At 47.9% G+C, this 13,426-nt stretch overlaps 1 protein-coding gene across 1 annotated transcript in view; it reads right to left on the bottom strand.

The window, feature by feature from the left end:
• RCAN1 (regulator of calcineurin 1) overlaps positions 1 to 12,236 on the bottom strand; it is a 94,924-nt gene extending 82,688 nt beyond the window's left edge. The window contains exon 1 of the mRNA XM_029214672.1: positions 11,930 to 12,236. Within this exon, the coding sequence (XP_029070505.1) occupies positions 11,930 to 12,163 (234 nt within the window). The 5' untranslated portion in view covers positions 12,164 to 12,236. The remainder of the gene's footprint in view (positions 1 to 11,929) is intronic.
• Positions 12,237 to 13,426: the final 1,190 nt, after the last annotated feature.

Here is a 13,426-nt window from a genome sequence, read left to right as displayed (position 1 = left end):
TCATTTCAGGGCATCTCCTGCCTTCAGCTTCTATCACAAACTGTCCTGCTGTATTTAATTGTCACAGGCATCCTAGTAAGGTGAAGGACCGCCCAGCCCTTGTTTTATGATATAAGATAAAGAATGTGCTCAGAATCTGAGCCATGGCCCAGCTGCTACTGCTTCATTCCAGGCCGCGAATTGAAGCACGGATCTCCATTCTGCCCTCTGCACAACTACCTCCCAACAAATGCAGGAAGTCATCCCCTCAGCATACAACCTCTCTATCCCCATCCACCTAACCTGTACCACCGTCTCAGGCAGGCTCGTGGTGCTGAGGACCAGGTCATTATCCTGAACATGTTGTAAATAACTGAAATACTCCGAATGTGGAGGTTACAACGTATCTGAAGATCCATTAATGGTATTGCCCAAATATATGTCAAGGAGATAACTGAATAACAGAGCACATTAGGGGCACTTAGGAATCACTTCGAAGAAATACACAAATTCAGAACTGATTTTAAAAATGAAATCCACTCTGGAAATGCTGTGTCAGGGTCAAACAGGTGGTTGAGTTTGAAAGATATATCTTGGACTGGGCTGTTCCGGAAAGAGAGATATAGATACAAACCAACCCTGATGTTGCCAAACGTTTGCAAGGGTCTCCAGGCCAGTTCATGACCTGTTTGTAACCCAGTGAGTTTCGCTGATGAGTGGTCTGTTTTTAGTAGTTTATAGACTGCTGACCCACACCTGAGGGTTCTCCATCACCATCCAAGATCTGCAGCTTAGGCGCAAAAGTGGTTATGAGAGCAGAGCTGAGATCTACCCGAATTCCCCCAAATCCTGACTCCAGCCCAGAAGAATACTGTCACTACATGGCTTGGGCAGTAGGTAATTCATCCGAGGACAGGGGTCCACCACGCAGGGCTGACAACCTATGTAGCAGCACAAGCTTTGCCTTTTAAAAGTAATCTCCATAGCAACCTAATAGCTGAAGACAGCTCAGAAAATTCCCCTTATCTCTGAAGTGAAGTGTTTGTTTCATCTGAGTGAGCTCTCTCTCTTTCTTCCTTTCTCTCTTTCTTTCCCGCACCTCTTGGCTTGTGGGATCTTAGTTCCCTGACCAGGGATTGAACCCGGGCCCCCCGGCGGTGGAAGCACTGACTCCTAACCACTGGCCTGCCAGGGAATTCCCTCTTTACATTTCTTTATGCTGATCATTTGAGTCATAGTCCGAGTAAGTCACAAAAAATCAGAGCACGGGGCAGAGAATGTCACAAATGTGTACTAGGCACAGTGAAAGAGGGTCACTCTCTGAGGCGAGCACAGCGTCCCTGTTTCCTGTTCTAACCAAAGGGGGTCCCATTGCCCAGCAGCAGGGAGAGTCCCCTCCCTTGGCTTTCTGCTGGGAGAATGGAAGAGAGGGGGTGTGTCTCCGGTTTAAAGTTCCAGCTACACACTTATCATTATAACAGCTTCTTCTGCAGCACAAGGAGTGACTTCTCCCTCCGAAAACGCACGCTCTGTCTGTGATGCCTGAAATAAAGTCGAAGGCAACCACCAGACTCCATCGCAGAACTTATGTGAGGTGACCGCCCCCTGGTGGCAGGCGCTGGTGCTTGAACAGCCCTGGACTAGCTCTCGCACAGCCTCCTCTGTCCTTCCACCAGGAAGGACCATAGGTACCCTGCTCTTCAGCAGTCCCCTAACGGTGGCACAGGAGACAGTTCTGCCTGTTTCAGCTGCCGGGGCTCTAGCTGTCCTCCTCATTGCCTCATGCTCCGGATTCTTTGCACGGGGTGGGAGGTGTGGCAGGCGAGGACATCATTTCCCAGGAAATTAGATGAGCAATGTAACCAGCGGGCCGGGAGAAAATTCTAGTTCTGCCAATATCTAGTGAGCTCCCCTGAGGAAATGTGGCCACTGCTCTGAGATTCCTCCTTGGAGAAGTTGAAGGCTTGAGCCTGAGGTCCCCTCTGCCACGGTTCTGTAGCTGCGCCCAGAGTCTGACGCCCAGCTGCCGCGGGATTCTACGTGCTGATGAGTTTTGCAAAGGGAGCAGAAGAAGCCTTCCACATCTATAAAATGGGCAAATATAGCATTTATCTTAGAAAGCTGTAAGAAGGATGAAATGAAATGATGTACATAAAATATTTGACAAACAGTATGTGCTAAGTAAACAGGGTGCTTCTCATGAATTGTTTTTCTTAAATTTATTAATTAATTTTTGGCTGTGTTGGGTCTTCGTTGCTGCGTGCGGGCTTTCTCTAGTTGTGGCGAGCGGCGGCTACTCTTCGTTGCGGTGCGGTGGCTTCTCTTGCTGCGGAGCACGGGCTCTAGGCGCACGGGCTTCAGTAGTTGTGGCGCGCGGGCTCAGTAGTTGTGCCTCCCGGGCTCTAGAGCGCAGGCTCAGTAGTTGTGGTGTACGGGCTTAGTTGCCCCACAGCATGTGGGGATCTTCCTCGACCAGGGCTCGAACCCATGTCCCCTGCATTGGAAGGCGGATTCTTAACCACTGTGCCACCAGGGAAGTCCCTGAATTGTTTAATTACTAACTACATATATAATTGATGACCCAAACTTAAGAGTGAAGGAGGGGGCTACTAGTAACCTTCCCGGGACAACAGGCATGAACCAGATGGACAAACTGGGACATACTGTCACCGTATCCATAAGAAATAGCTGTTGGGCGATTGGGAAAAGTTCCCAATAATGGAAAAACTTAAAAAAAGTTTCACTCAATTGTTCTGGCTTTGCGAGGTCATATATTTGGCAAACCCTCAAATGGCAACTGGACAGAATCGGCGCTGGCCTCAGTTAGATGGTCTCTGACACAGGTTCCTCTCCGATGGGTGAAATTTCCAAGACCAATTGCAGACACAAGTGTAAGTGACTGAAATTTACCTCCTCTCTCCCACAAACCAGCAGACAGGCCTCCCACGGACCAGTGCAGGACAAGGCATGAGAGTGGGGATGGAGGAAACCAGAATGTCACCCCCCAAATATGCCTCTCTGACATAAAAGGTATTTGAAGCTGAATGCAATTATGAGGCACATATGCAAGAAAGCTCTATCTTGTCCCTCTTTTCTGCTTATAGGTGGGATATAAATGCCCCTTTTAATGGAGATGACTCCAGACTCTTACAGAGGAATCTGCAAACGCACCCATCAGTTTCCTCCCACGTATTTACTTCCCCAGTGTGCTGCCATGTGGAAGCCTGAAACTGCTTTCCTCCCTCCTGCCGTTTCTCTATCAATTTATTCTTTGCCGAAGAGGCTACATAAGCCAAGTTCTAAGCCTCCACGTCATGATGAGGGTTCTCCCACCTGACATGTACTGCACACATTAATGACTTCCGTTTTTCTCTTGTGACCCACCTTTTCGTTAAAGAGCCACAGCTGAAAACCTAGAATGGACAGAGGTAAACTTCCGTCTCCCCTGCAGGTAGGAGGCTGGGAAGCTGGATGGAAGAGAACTAGAGTCACACTAGGAAAGATTCTCTTCTTGAGTCAATTGCTACTGGGAAAGGTCTGTAGGGGAGCAAGCGCTCCACTGATAGAAGAGCTGGAAGTGACCTCGCTGAGATGATGCGGGCTCAACCCCGGTCACTTCATAGATGAAGCAACTGAGGTCTGGGTGAATATCTTGCCCAAGGACGTGTGGTTTGTTATGGATCTGTTAAGCTCTTTGGTTATATTTACATAACACACACAATTTAAAAAGTGTGTGGCCTCCCTGCTGGCCTGTGAGCCTCACAAAGGGAGAGACGGTGTCTGTCATTCACCAAGGGCCTCGGCCCCCTCACACTGACCTCACCGTGACTGTGGGGTAGGGCTTATTGTCCTCCTTCTGCAATGGGGGAGACCAAGCCTGGGGAGGTTGACTGACTCACCTGGGGTCCCACAGCTGGCCTTGCAACCAGCACGGTGCTCAGAACACAGGAGGCCCTCAGAAATACTTGTTGAATGAATGAATGAATGAGTGAAGTGATGGAGCTAGGATTCAAATCCGGGTCTGCCTGACTCCAGCGCCCAGGCACTGCCTTCCACTTGAATTCGAGAATATCATCAGGGCTGCCACTGATGTACAAAACGCACTCAAATAGATCTGTTAAATATAAATAAACGGCTTAGAGAATAACAGAGTTATAACTCCGATGAACCTCAGTTTCCTGTGGATAAAAGCACTTTCTTCATAGAGATATCCTAGGGTTTAAATAAGGTGTGAGAGATATGAAAAATTCATGTGCATTACTGCATACAAGGTGATTCCAGCACAGGTTTTGTAGTTGGCTAAAACCAGGTTTGAATCATAGGGCCAGCACTTACTGGCTATGTGATCTGGGACAGGTTACTTGGCCTCCTCTGGCCTCAGTTTCCATGTCCACAGAATGGGAATAATAGTACCTATTTCATAGAGTACTTATAAAAAGATGAAATGATACATATTACACATAAAGCACTTCACATTAATGAATAGAAACTATTTTATTATCTGTAAAGTAAAGCAGAAAAGTTAACAAAAATTATAAAGGTAATAAAGTAAAACAAGCTATTGTTATGTCGCATGAAAAAAATCCAAAATTAGCTTTCTGAATCAAATAACATTTTTGTCTTTTAATTCTGAATTCAGGCCAACCTCAAACACCTCTTCCTATGGTGTTAATTATGATTACATGTGGGAACTTCACATTGCACCTGCTGAAATTAGTAATGAAAGGAAAAGTACTGAACCTTCTCAACATAAAAAAGCTTTAGTTTCCTGAGCTCTTGGCTCAGAAGTGTAGTGGCTGACGGCTTTTGCTATGAACCTAGCTATAAACCTATCAATGAGGTATTTTATGTTAAGTAGTAGAGTCTAAAACTGTATTCTTTATAGAGCTGAAGCTAAAAAAATCAGATGAGAAAATACCTTCATAAACATTTCTGAACATCAACTGCTCCAAGAAGTCAGAAAAGTTTACAAGGAAGAAAATGTCCTAATAAACAGTAACGGTCGGCGGTCGGCAGCCTGTAAGATGGGCTCAGCGATCTCCACTTACCAGGACTCACGCCCTGGTGTAAGCCCCCCACACCCCCTGAGTGGGAGCTGCACTTACTGACTCACTTCTAATGAAGAGAATCCAGTAAAAGTGGTGGGATATCACTCTGAGATTATTAGGTCACAAGAAGACTGTGAACTGCATTCCATCTTGCATGCCCTTTCTCCCTTGCTCTGATGGAAGCCAGAGGTCTGTGTGGCTATGAATTGAGGGGGGCCTCTAGCCAACAGCCACTGAGGAACTGGGGCTCTCAGTCCAACAACCCACCAGAAATGCAATCCTGCCAAAGACCACGTGAGTCAATCTAGGAGCAGACGCTCCTTCAGTTGAGCCGTGAGATGAGACCGCAGCTGGTACTCTGTTGCAGATGTGGAGGCAGAGGCACCAGGATAAGCCATCCCTGGATTCATGACCCACAGAAACTGTGAGATAATAAATGTTTATTGTTTTGAACTACTAAGTCTTGAGTTAGTTTGTTACACAGCAGTAGATAATACACAACTTACATTATGTGTTTACTATGTCCTAGTCCCTGGGACAAGCATTTTATGTACATCATAAGGTGTTAGTACTACTGGCACCTCCATTTTACAGGTAGGGAAGTGAAGGCACGGTAGGGTAAATAGCTTCCCCAGGGTCACACTGGTGTTAGTGGTAAAGGTGTGTTTCAGATTCATACCCTTAACTATCGTGCTGCATTGCCTCCGCACGGACACACTTCAAAGGGGAATGTGAGCATTTTAAACCCAAGGAAATCTTTAGAGGTTAAAAAGATAAACAAAAACACTCGACACCAACTAAATCAAATAAAGGATTTCTACAGTGACTGAAATCTACACAACATGAAGCCAACCCTTTCTTCCACGTCAAAGTTTGAATTAAGGGAGTTAATATTTTCCTGATGTTCAAGTTTGAAAATGTTTCTGTTCTGCCCAAGAAGGGTAGAAGAGCTATTTTTACTTCCTACAGCCATGGTATAGCCCATCACTGCTCAGAGAATAGAGCAGAGTCACTTACTGTCTCATTAACTGTCAGCGTCCCCATGTTTGGACAGTGATTCATATTTACAAAGGAAAAAATTCTGTCACAACTGAATTGTATTTCAAATGACCGGCACTCCCCCTCAGCCCTTGAAATGGGTCCTAACAACTGTGCACAGAAAACGCACACGGAGGAGTCCCCTCCCTGCTCCTACCCCCAACACACACACTGATGCGTGCACAACTGCAGTCACTGTAACAGGAGGGATGCATTCACAGAACAGGGCAAATAGGCCCCTCAGTGGCATGTATGCAAAAGAGGGGACTGTGCCATCTGATGACATTTTTAGAAAGGAAAGTAGGAAAGAATAGAGCCTGAAATATAAACACTGGAATCAAACAGCCTCTGCTTTAGCTATTCTATCACAAAGCCTTTTTTTTTTTTTTTCTTTTTTTGGCTCCCTTATGTAATTGTCTTGGGAGTTGCTGGCAATAACGTTGAAAGCTATTGCTAATGAAGAAGAAATGCTTTGAGCAATGGATGGTGCTGAAAAGGGGACCAAACCCTTGTTAGGGAGGGAAGCGGAGAGGAGAGATCAAAAGAACCTCACGGACGTTAAAAAAATATATATACATATGTAGATAGATAGATAGAGTTAAGAGTCAGAAATTCTAAAATTAGGGAAATAGTGGATAACTTCTAAAGTAAACTTTGCACATATATAATATGCAGGTTGTTTTTTTAAACTTACAACATTCTGAACTTTCCCAAATAAATGAAACCATACCATATTGGGTTTAATATCTCTCCACACTTGAGGAGGTTTCAGGGGACATTTTATGCTTAATTTAAATCTCAGAAACCACATGCCTGTGACACTAGGATGAAAAGTGAAAATGGCCTAGGAAGGCGGGGATGTTACACTGTAATAGAACCCCCAACTGTTACCATCCTGCTGGAATGTCACATTTTACAACACACTGTGATGGAAACAAGCAGATACACGGCCAAGCATATACAACCATACAGGCGGAAACTATGCATCTCAGCTGTGCCACCTTGGAGCTTCAAACATTTCAATCATCAAATTGCTACTGAGTGATATCTTGTCTACCGAAATACACGCTTTGGGGGGACGAGCCCGGGACCTGACGTCTGGTGGAGAGCAAGCAGCAGCAAGAGAGGATGTGTACAAAAGCCCCGAGGCGACCCCACGTTCAGGTATGTGTTCTTATCTCGTGTGTCACCCGCCCAAAGGCTGGGCTCTCAGGCTGACAGCCGGTCATTCTGCTTTCCAGCCACAAGGTCAAATGGCACTTAGGAGAAGGGAGGCTCCCGACTAGGGGTCTGACTCCCATTTTGGACTAGAGGAAATCAAGGCACAGATCTGGCTGAAAGCGGAACCAATGATCAATTATTCAATAATCTTTTCATGATACAACAATGACTCTGGTCAGGCTAGACCCCTTCTGGCTAGACAATGGGCCGCAACCTTGGCTCCCAATCAGACTCACCTTGGGGAGCGTTCCAGGTGGTTCCCAGCCCCTGAGACTGGAATTGGTCTGCAGAGGCCTGGGCATGAGAGTTTCTCAGGGGTCTTCACTGATACAAAGAATTTAAGGACACCCCTCAACCACCTTTCATGCCTTATCAGAATAGTTCATGTTTTGAAAAAGAAAGTCACGCCAGTATCATAAATCTTATGTGGGCGTTTGTTTTAAGAAAGGTGAGCCACTAGCAGAGCTGTCAATCAAATATACATTCAGGTCTCAGACAACAGAAAAATGGCCTTCGTTTCCATTACTCTATGAAATTATATCTACTGCCTGGAAACTAACAATATTATTTGAGAACTCTAACTTTCTGGTTAGCTTGGTGACAACTGAAGGAACCTTTATTCTAGGGAACCAACGAACCACTGCCAACAATCCAAAGCACATGTAATTACCGGTTCAAAGCACTGCTTTGCTTTCTCAGTAAAAAGAAAAAAGTTCACAAAAAGTACAGTAATGGAATATGCTAAGCAAATACCTGTACAACCAAAAACAACCTTATTTTAATAAAAGTTTTCATTCATTTGTAATGGTGTGAAGCTCTCTAATAATATTGCTTGAAATTAATGACGATACAGTTTCAGTTATTTTTTGGATAAACATTTAATGAACATGTTAATTATAAATTATTTATAATAATTTGATGATCCAGCTAACAAAAACAAATTTTACATATCAGATCCAACTGTTACGGTTAGAAAACGGGCTTCCAATATAAATTCCCAAATGAATTGGCAGTTCAGGTCAATTTCTTTCTTTACTTTACAATTAAGGTTAGAGACTGATATGAACACACGTAAAGAACACTGACATAGTCTTTTTCCTTCACACCATCTGCCACCATCTGAATGTCTGTGTTTCCCCCAAATTCATATACTGATGTCCTCACCCCCGAAGGTTATGGTATTAGCTGTTGGGAGGTGATTAGGGATCATGAGGATGAAGCCCTCATGATGGGATTAGTGCACTTATGAAAGAGACCCCACAGAGCTCTCTTATCCCTTCCACCATGGGAGGACACAGCAAGAAGTCTGCAGCCCAGAAGAGGGCCCTCACCCAGCCATGCTGGCCACCAGAACTGTGAGAAATAAATTTCTATTGTTTATAAGCCATCCAATCTGTGGCATTTTGTTACAGTAGCCCTAACAGGTTAAGACACCATCACTCACCCAGATGATCCTCCAACAGACTGGTTAAAGAGAGGATGTGGCCACACCACCAGCACAGGGACTTTTGTTGGCAATGCAGTCAATGGTCCGCCGACTCAAGGGTCAGATACCACTGACCTGAAGTAGAATCATGTTTTCATTACACCACCCAAAGGTGACACTCCAGCTTTAATAAGAATGGCCTTCAAAATAATAAGGCCGTCAGACTGAAATCTCAGAAGCCACATCTTCCCACCTGCAGGAATGGTTTCAGCTAAATGAGAAATTTATCTTTCTACTGGAAGGCTTACCAACGGTCTCTGCAGGACCCTGGAGATGGGCAACCAAGGCACAGAGCTCCCACTGTCCACATTCTGAGGCTCCTGACCCCTGAATGGAAAGGACAGGCACTGTCTCCCACGTCTCCACCCTAGTCCAGACACCTTCACAGCTCCCCTGACAACCAAAGTCAAGAGCCTCCTAAGGGGCCTCTTTGCTTCCTCTCCTGCCCACCCAACCTCCTTCCCCCAAAGACATTCTCCACCTAGCTTTGCAACTAGAACAGGATCCGAATCCCTCCCAGGGCCTCCAGGCTCCCATGGAACCGTTCCCCGGCTGTGTCAACCTCGGCCACCACCACTGCCCTCACTGGGCCCTCTGCACACACTCGTTCATCCCTGCACTGGAACTTCTGTATTCGCTATTCCCTCTGCCTGGACGCCAGCCACACAAAATCTACATGAGGAGCTTCTTCCTGCCAGGCAAGTCCAAGCTGTGCAGAGTGGCCTTCTGGGGCCACTCAGTCTAAAGCGGCCGCAGGCTGACCCTCTCCGCACGTCCTCTTTACCTGCACTGATCCCAGAGCCATTCTCTGCTCTCTCCACTCTTCTCTGGGCCCTGGAAGGCTGACCCACCTACGGACTGCGTTGGTTGGACTCCCTGGCCTCCTGGCTGCCAGCTGGGCTCTGCCAACGAGATCAGAAAGCTGGGGCAAGCTGGGGTATTTCTTACCTGCAACTCGCGGCTTCAGCATCTCAATTCCATCCCTCCACGTCTGTAGCTCCTGCCAAGAGGCTCCTCTCCTAGGGTTCCAGCAATACGACTTCCTCCCAACACTCCCTCAGTCCTGCCCCAATTAACCAGTTCTTGGTTACCACAGGGTCCCTGTTAGGCCCTTACTGATACCGTAGGGTCCCTGTTAGGCCCTGGCTGATACCGTAGGGTCCCTGTTGGCCCTGACTGATACCATAGGGTCCCTGTTAGGCCCTGACTGATACCATAGGGTCCCTGTTAGGCCCTGACTGATATCACCGGGTCCCTCTCCTCTCCCTGGTCACTCCCGATCACATCATCCTGGGTATGTCCTGCACTGCACTGACCACCATCTGAAATCACCTTGTTCACTTACTTGTTTTGACTGTCTATCTCTTCCTCAACTGCTAGTACATAAGCAGGAAGCTCACTGTGTTCACCACTCTATCCACTGGGCCTAAAACAGTACCTGGAACATGGTAAGCATTCGATAAACAGCAAAAGAATAAATGAATGAGTGAATGAATGAATGAACGCTAGCCCATTGTCTCTGCTCAAAACAGCACCTTGTAAGCCTGTCCCTGATCATTTTATGTAAAACAGCAATCTTCCCCTCCCCCCCCCATCTTCCAAGGCCAACTTTTTCCTATAGCACCAACACCTCTTAACAAATTTGCTATCTATTTGTTTACTGTCTGTTTCCCCCAACAAAAATGCCAGCCCTGAAAGCAGTAATGCTATTTTATTCACTGCTGTGCCCTCAGAGCCTAGAACAGTGCCCGGCTCACAGCAGAATCTCCACACATATTAGTTAAAATGAAGAGCTACCAAAGGGGGCAACATTTCAGACAAAGCAATTTCAGGATGGTCCCCAACACTGGGAAGACCGTAAAACTATGAATTGCTAGGCAAACAAGCAGCATCTTACATGATCTGATCTTGTTTCTTTAGCATGAGAGCCTAGGACCCTTAAGAAAGAGACTTGATATGCTGTTAGACCTTAGCCTCAAGAAGGGAAAAGGTTGGAGAGTAAAATGAGTGAGACCCTGTATTTGTGCCAATAGTTCCTTTAGAAAGCACGCATGGAACCTTATCTAAGCACACAACCACTGTAAATCCTGAGAGTAGATGAGCCTATACATTATAAATAAATGGGTCTTAAGCACACCATTCTCTGTTCCACGGTGGTGTTCCTCTTGGCAGCCACCTTGACTACAGTTCATTGACAGTATGCAGACTCAGAGCCAAGCACTGAAAGCAGCACTTTCTTTGACAGCTGCTCTCCTAATGGGGCATCTCTCTCAAAGACAGGCTTTATTCTGCAACGCCTACGTTGTCCAAATTTTATTCTGCACGCTAATTGCAGATTCCAAATAAATTCCTCCTTCCCACCGCCCTTGGTTACTCATACCTGCCCCCTCTCCCTCCAACATGTCTAAACCCTGGGGATGTAGAGGAAAAAAAAAATCCAACTCTCCCTGTACTGAGTGTCTCCTGTCACCCCTTCAGGGAGCAAGATTCCAGACTAAATGTCCTAAAGGCGTAGAGAATGGGCCCCTTCCCCCCAACACCATTCCACCAAAACTGGCCAAGTGCAAGATAATGAGCAACCGCGGATCCTCACCCAAACATTGGCTTTGCTTCCAGGCGTGCAGATTGAGAATGCCGAGACGCCGTCCTGTTTGTAACACTGAGTCACGTCGCCGCTCAACGTCTGTTTCCTCCTCCCCATGAATGAGGCGACCCCCTCCTCAAAGGAGTAAGTGCCCGGCACGTTCCAAGCCCCAAGGTGACGATACGAGCTCGCCGGCCGCTCGGGGAGCTAATTCATCCTCCGATTGTCTCCTACTACGTCGCCCCCCTCCCCACCCGAGTTAACACCCGGGGACTGGAGCGTCGCTAGGAGGGGGTTACTACCCCAGGTGAAAGGCTAGCCCCTGGGCGCGCAGCGCGCGGCCCGGCAGGTGCTGGGGACCTGGGACCTCGGGGAGAGCACCCCCACCCCAACCGGGACAGAGGGGACCGCGGCAGGGCGGCCAGGGACGTCGTCGCGTCCCCGGGGGTGGCCTCCCGCCCCGCCGGCGGCCCGGCTGGAGAGGCTGCCCCGGGCCGGCCGGACCTCGGCGCTGCCTCCTCCCGGCAACAAGTGTCCGCCCTCCGCCCGACGGCCGCCCCGCCCGGCCCTCACCCGGCACAGGCCGTCCACGAACACGCGCGGGTCCAGGTGGCAGGCGATGGTGGCGCTGGGCAGGTCCTGCAGGTCCACCTCCTCCATCTCGCAGTCGATGAAGCTCCAGTCGCCGCCGCCCTCGTCTGCCTCGGCAGCCCCCGAGAACGGCGCGAAGGGCCGCAGCGTCACCCCGGGCTGCGCTCGCGCCTCGGCCGCCGCCCCGAGCCGGGGCCCGGCCAAACTGTCCTCCATCCCCGCGGCCGTGCGCCCCCGCCGGCTGTGCCGGGCTCGCACGGGATCCTCGCGCTCTCCCGTCCGCCGACTGGGCGGTTAACCTCCTCGGGCTTGCGTCGCAGCGGGCTGCGGTCACCACGGCTCCCGGAGACGCGGCCTCGGAGTGCCGGCCCCGCCCGCCGCCGTTCCGCTCCGCGCCTGCCCCGCCCGGCAACGAGGGCGGAGCTCCGGCGGATTTAGACGTGGGCCCTTTAAGGCCGGCCCACGTGGGTCATTTCCCGCCGCCGTCCGGAAGAGAAAGCGAATAGAGGATCGGGATTCTTCTCACGTGATCCTCATTCTGCCGCCCTCAGCCTGAAGCCTCAGAGCGGCCATGTTGGTTAGGGGCAAAGGTCTCTTCAGCCAGTTCCGCTTTTCTGACATCCGATGCCAGCTGAAGGCGCCAGGCAGTGTCTTGGGCGCAGGGTTAATAGCTGGAGAATCAGCGCTTCTGTGGTTCCCATGGGTGACGTTTTTGAGGCACATAGGCCAACTTTGAGGGATTTAAACGAGATATAGTCCTGGCTATGGCCTTTGGCAAGTGGTTAGATACTTACCGTATATTGTCAGATATAGCCGCAATAGTGAATTGAACGAGACCGTGGTTAACAATAGCTTACTTTTTTTATTTTTAAATTATTTTTTATTGGAGTATAGTCGCTTTACAATGTTGTGTTCGTTTCTGCTGTACAGCAAAGTGAATCAGTTATATGTATACGTACATCCACTCACCCACTCTTTTTTAGATTCTTTTCCCATGTAGGTCATTACGGAGTATTGAGTAAAGTTCCCTGTGCTATACAGTAGGTTCTCAGTAGTTATCTATTTTATATATAGTAGCGTATATATGTCAATCCCAATCTCCCAATTCATCCCACCCCCCTGCGACAATACCTTACTTTTAGATTTTAGCTTATTAGTCATTATATCATTGTTCAAATTTTATATAATCAGAAATACTTTCATTGAGTTACCACTATGTACTGTGAACAATATGAGCTAACGAAAGAAGTAAAACGTTGGTCCTTTCCTTTGGGGAGTTTACAGATAGAAAACGGAGGTCCTCTAATAAGTGTCTCTCTCTCTCCCTCTCCCCCTTCCACCTTTCCTGCAAAATAGAATTCCTTCACTGTGAAGGGCAATGTGGTTCAGTGAAAATCTGAGTCTAAATTTCCGCTTTGCTGTTAATTACTTGGACAAGTAAGCTGAATCTCAGTTTCCTCATCTGAAAAATTACGTCAT

This window comes from Monodon monoceros, unplaced genomic scaffold, assembly GCF_005190385.1.
Source record: "Monodon monoceros isolate NGI ecotype Baffin Bay Population unplaced genomic scaffold, NGI_Narwhal_1 Super_Scaffold_11, whole genome shotgun sequence".
Classification (NCBI taxonomy): Eukaryota; Metazoa; Chordata; class Mammalia; order Artiodactyla; family Monodontidae; genus Monodon; species Monodon monoceros.
This window is presented reverse-complemented; position numbering and strand designations above follow the sequence as displayed.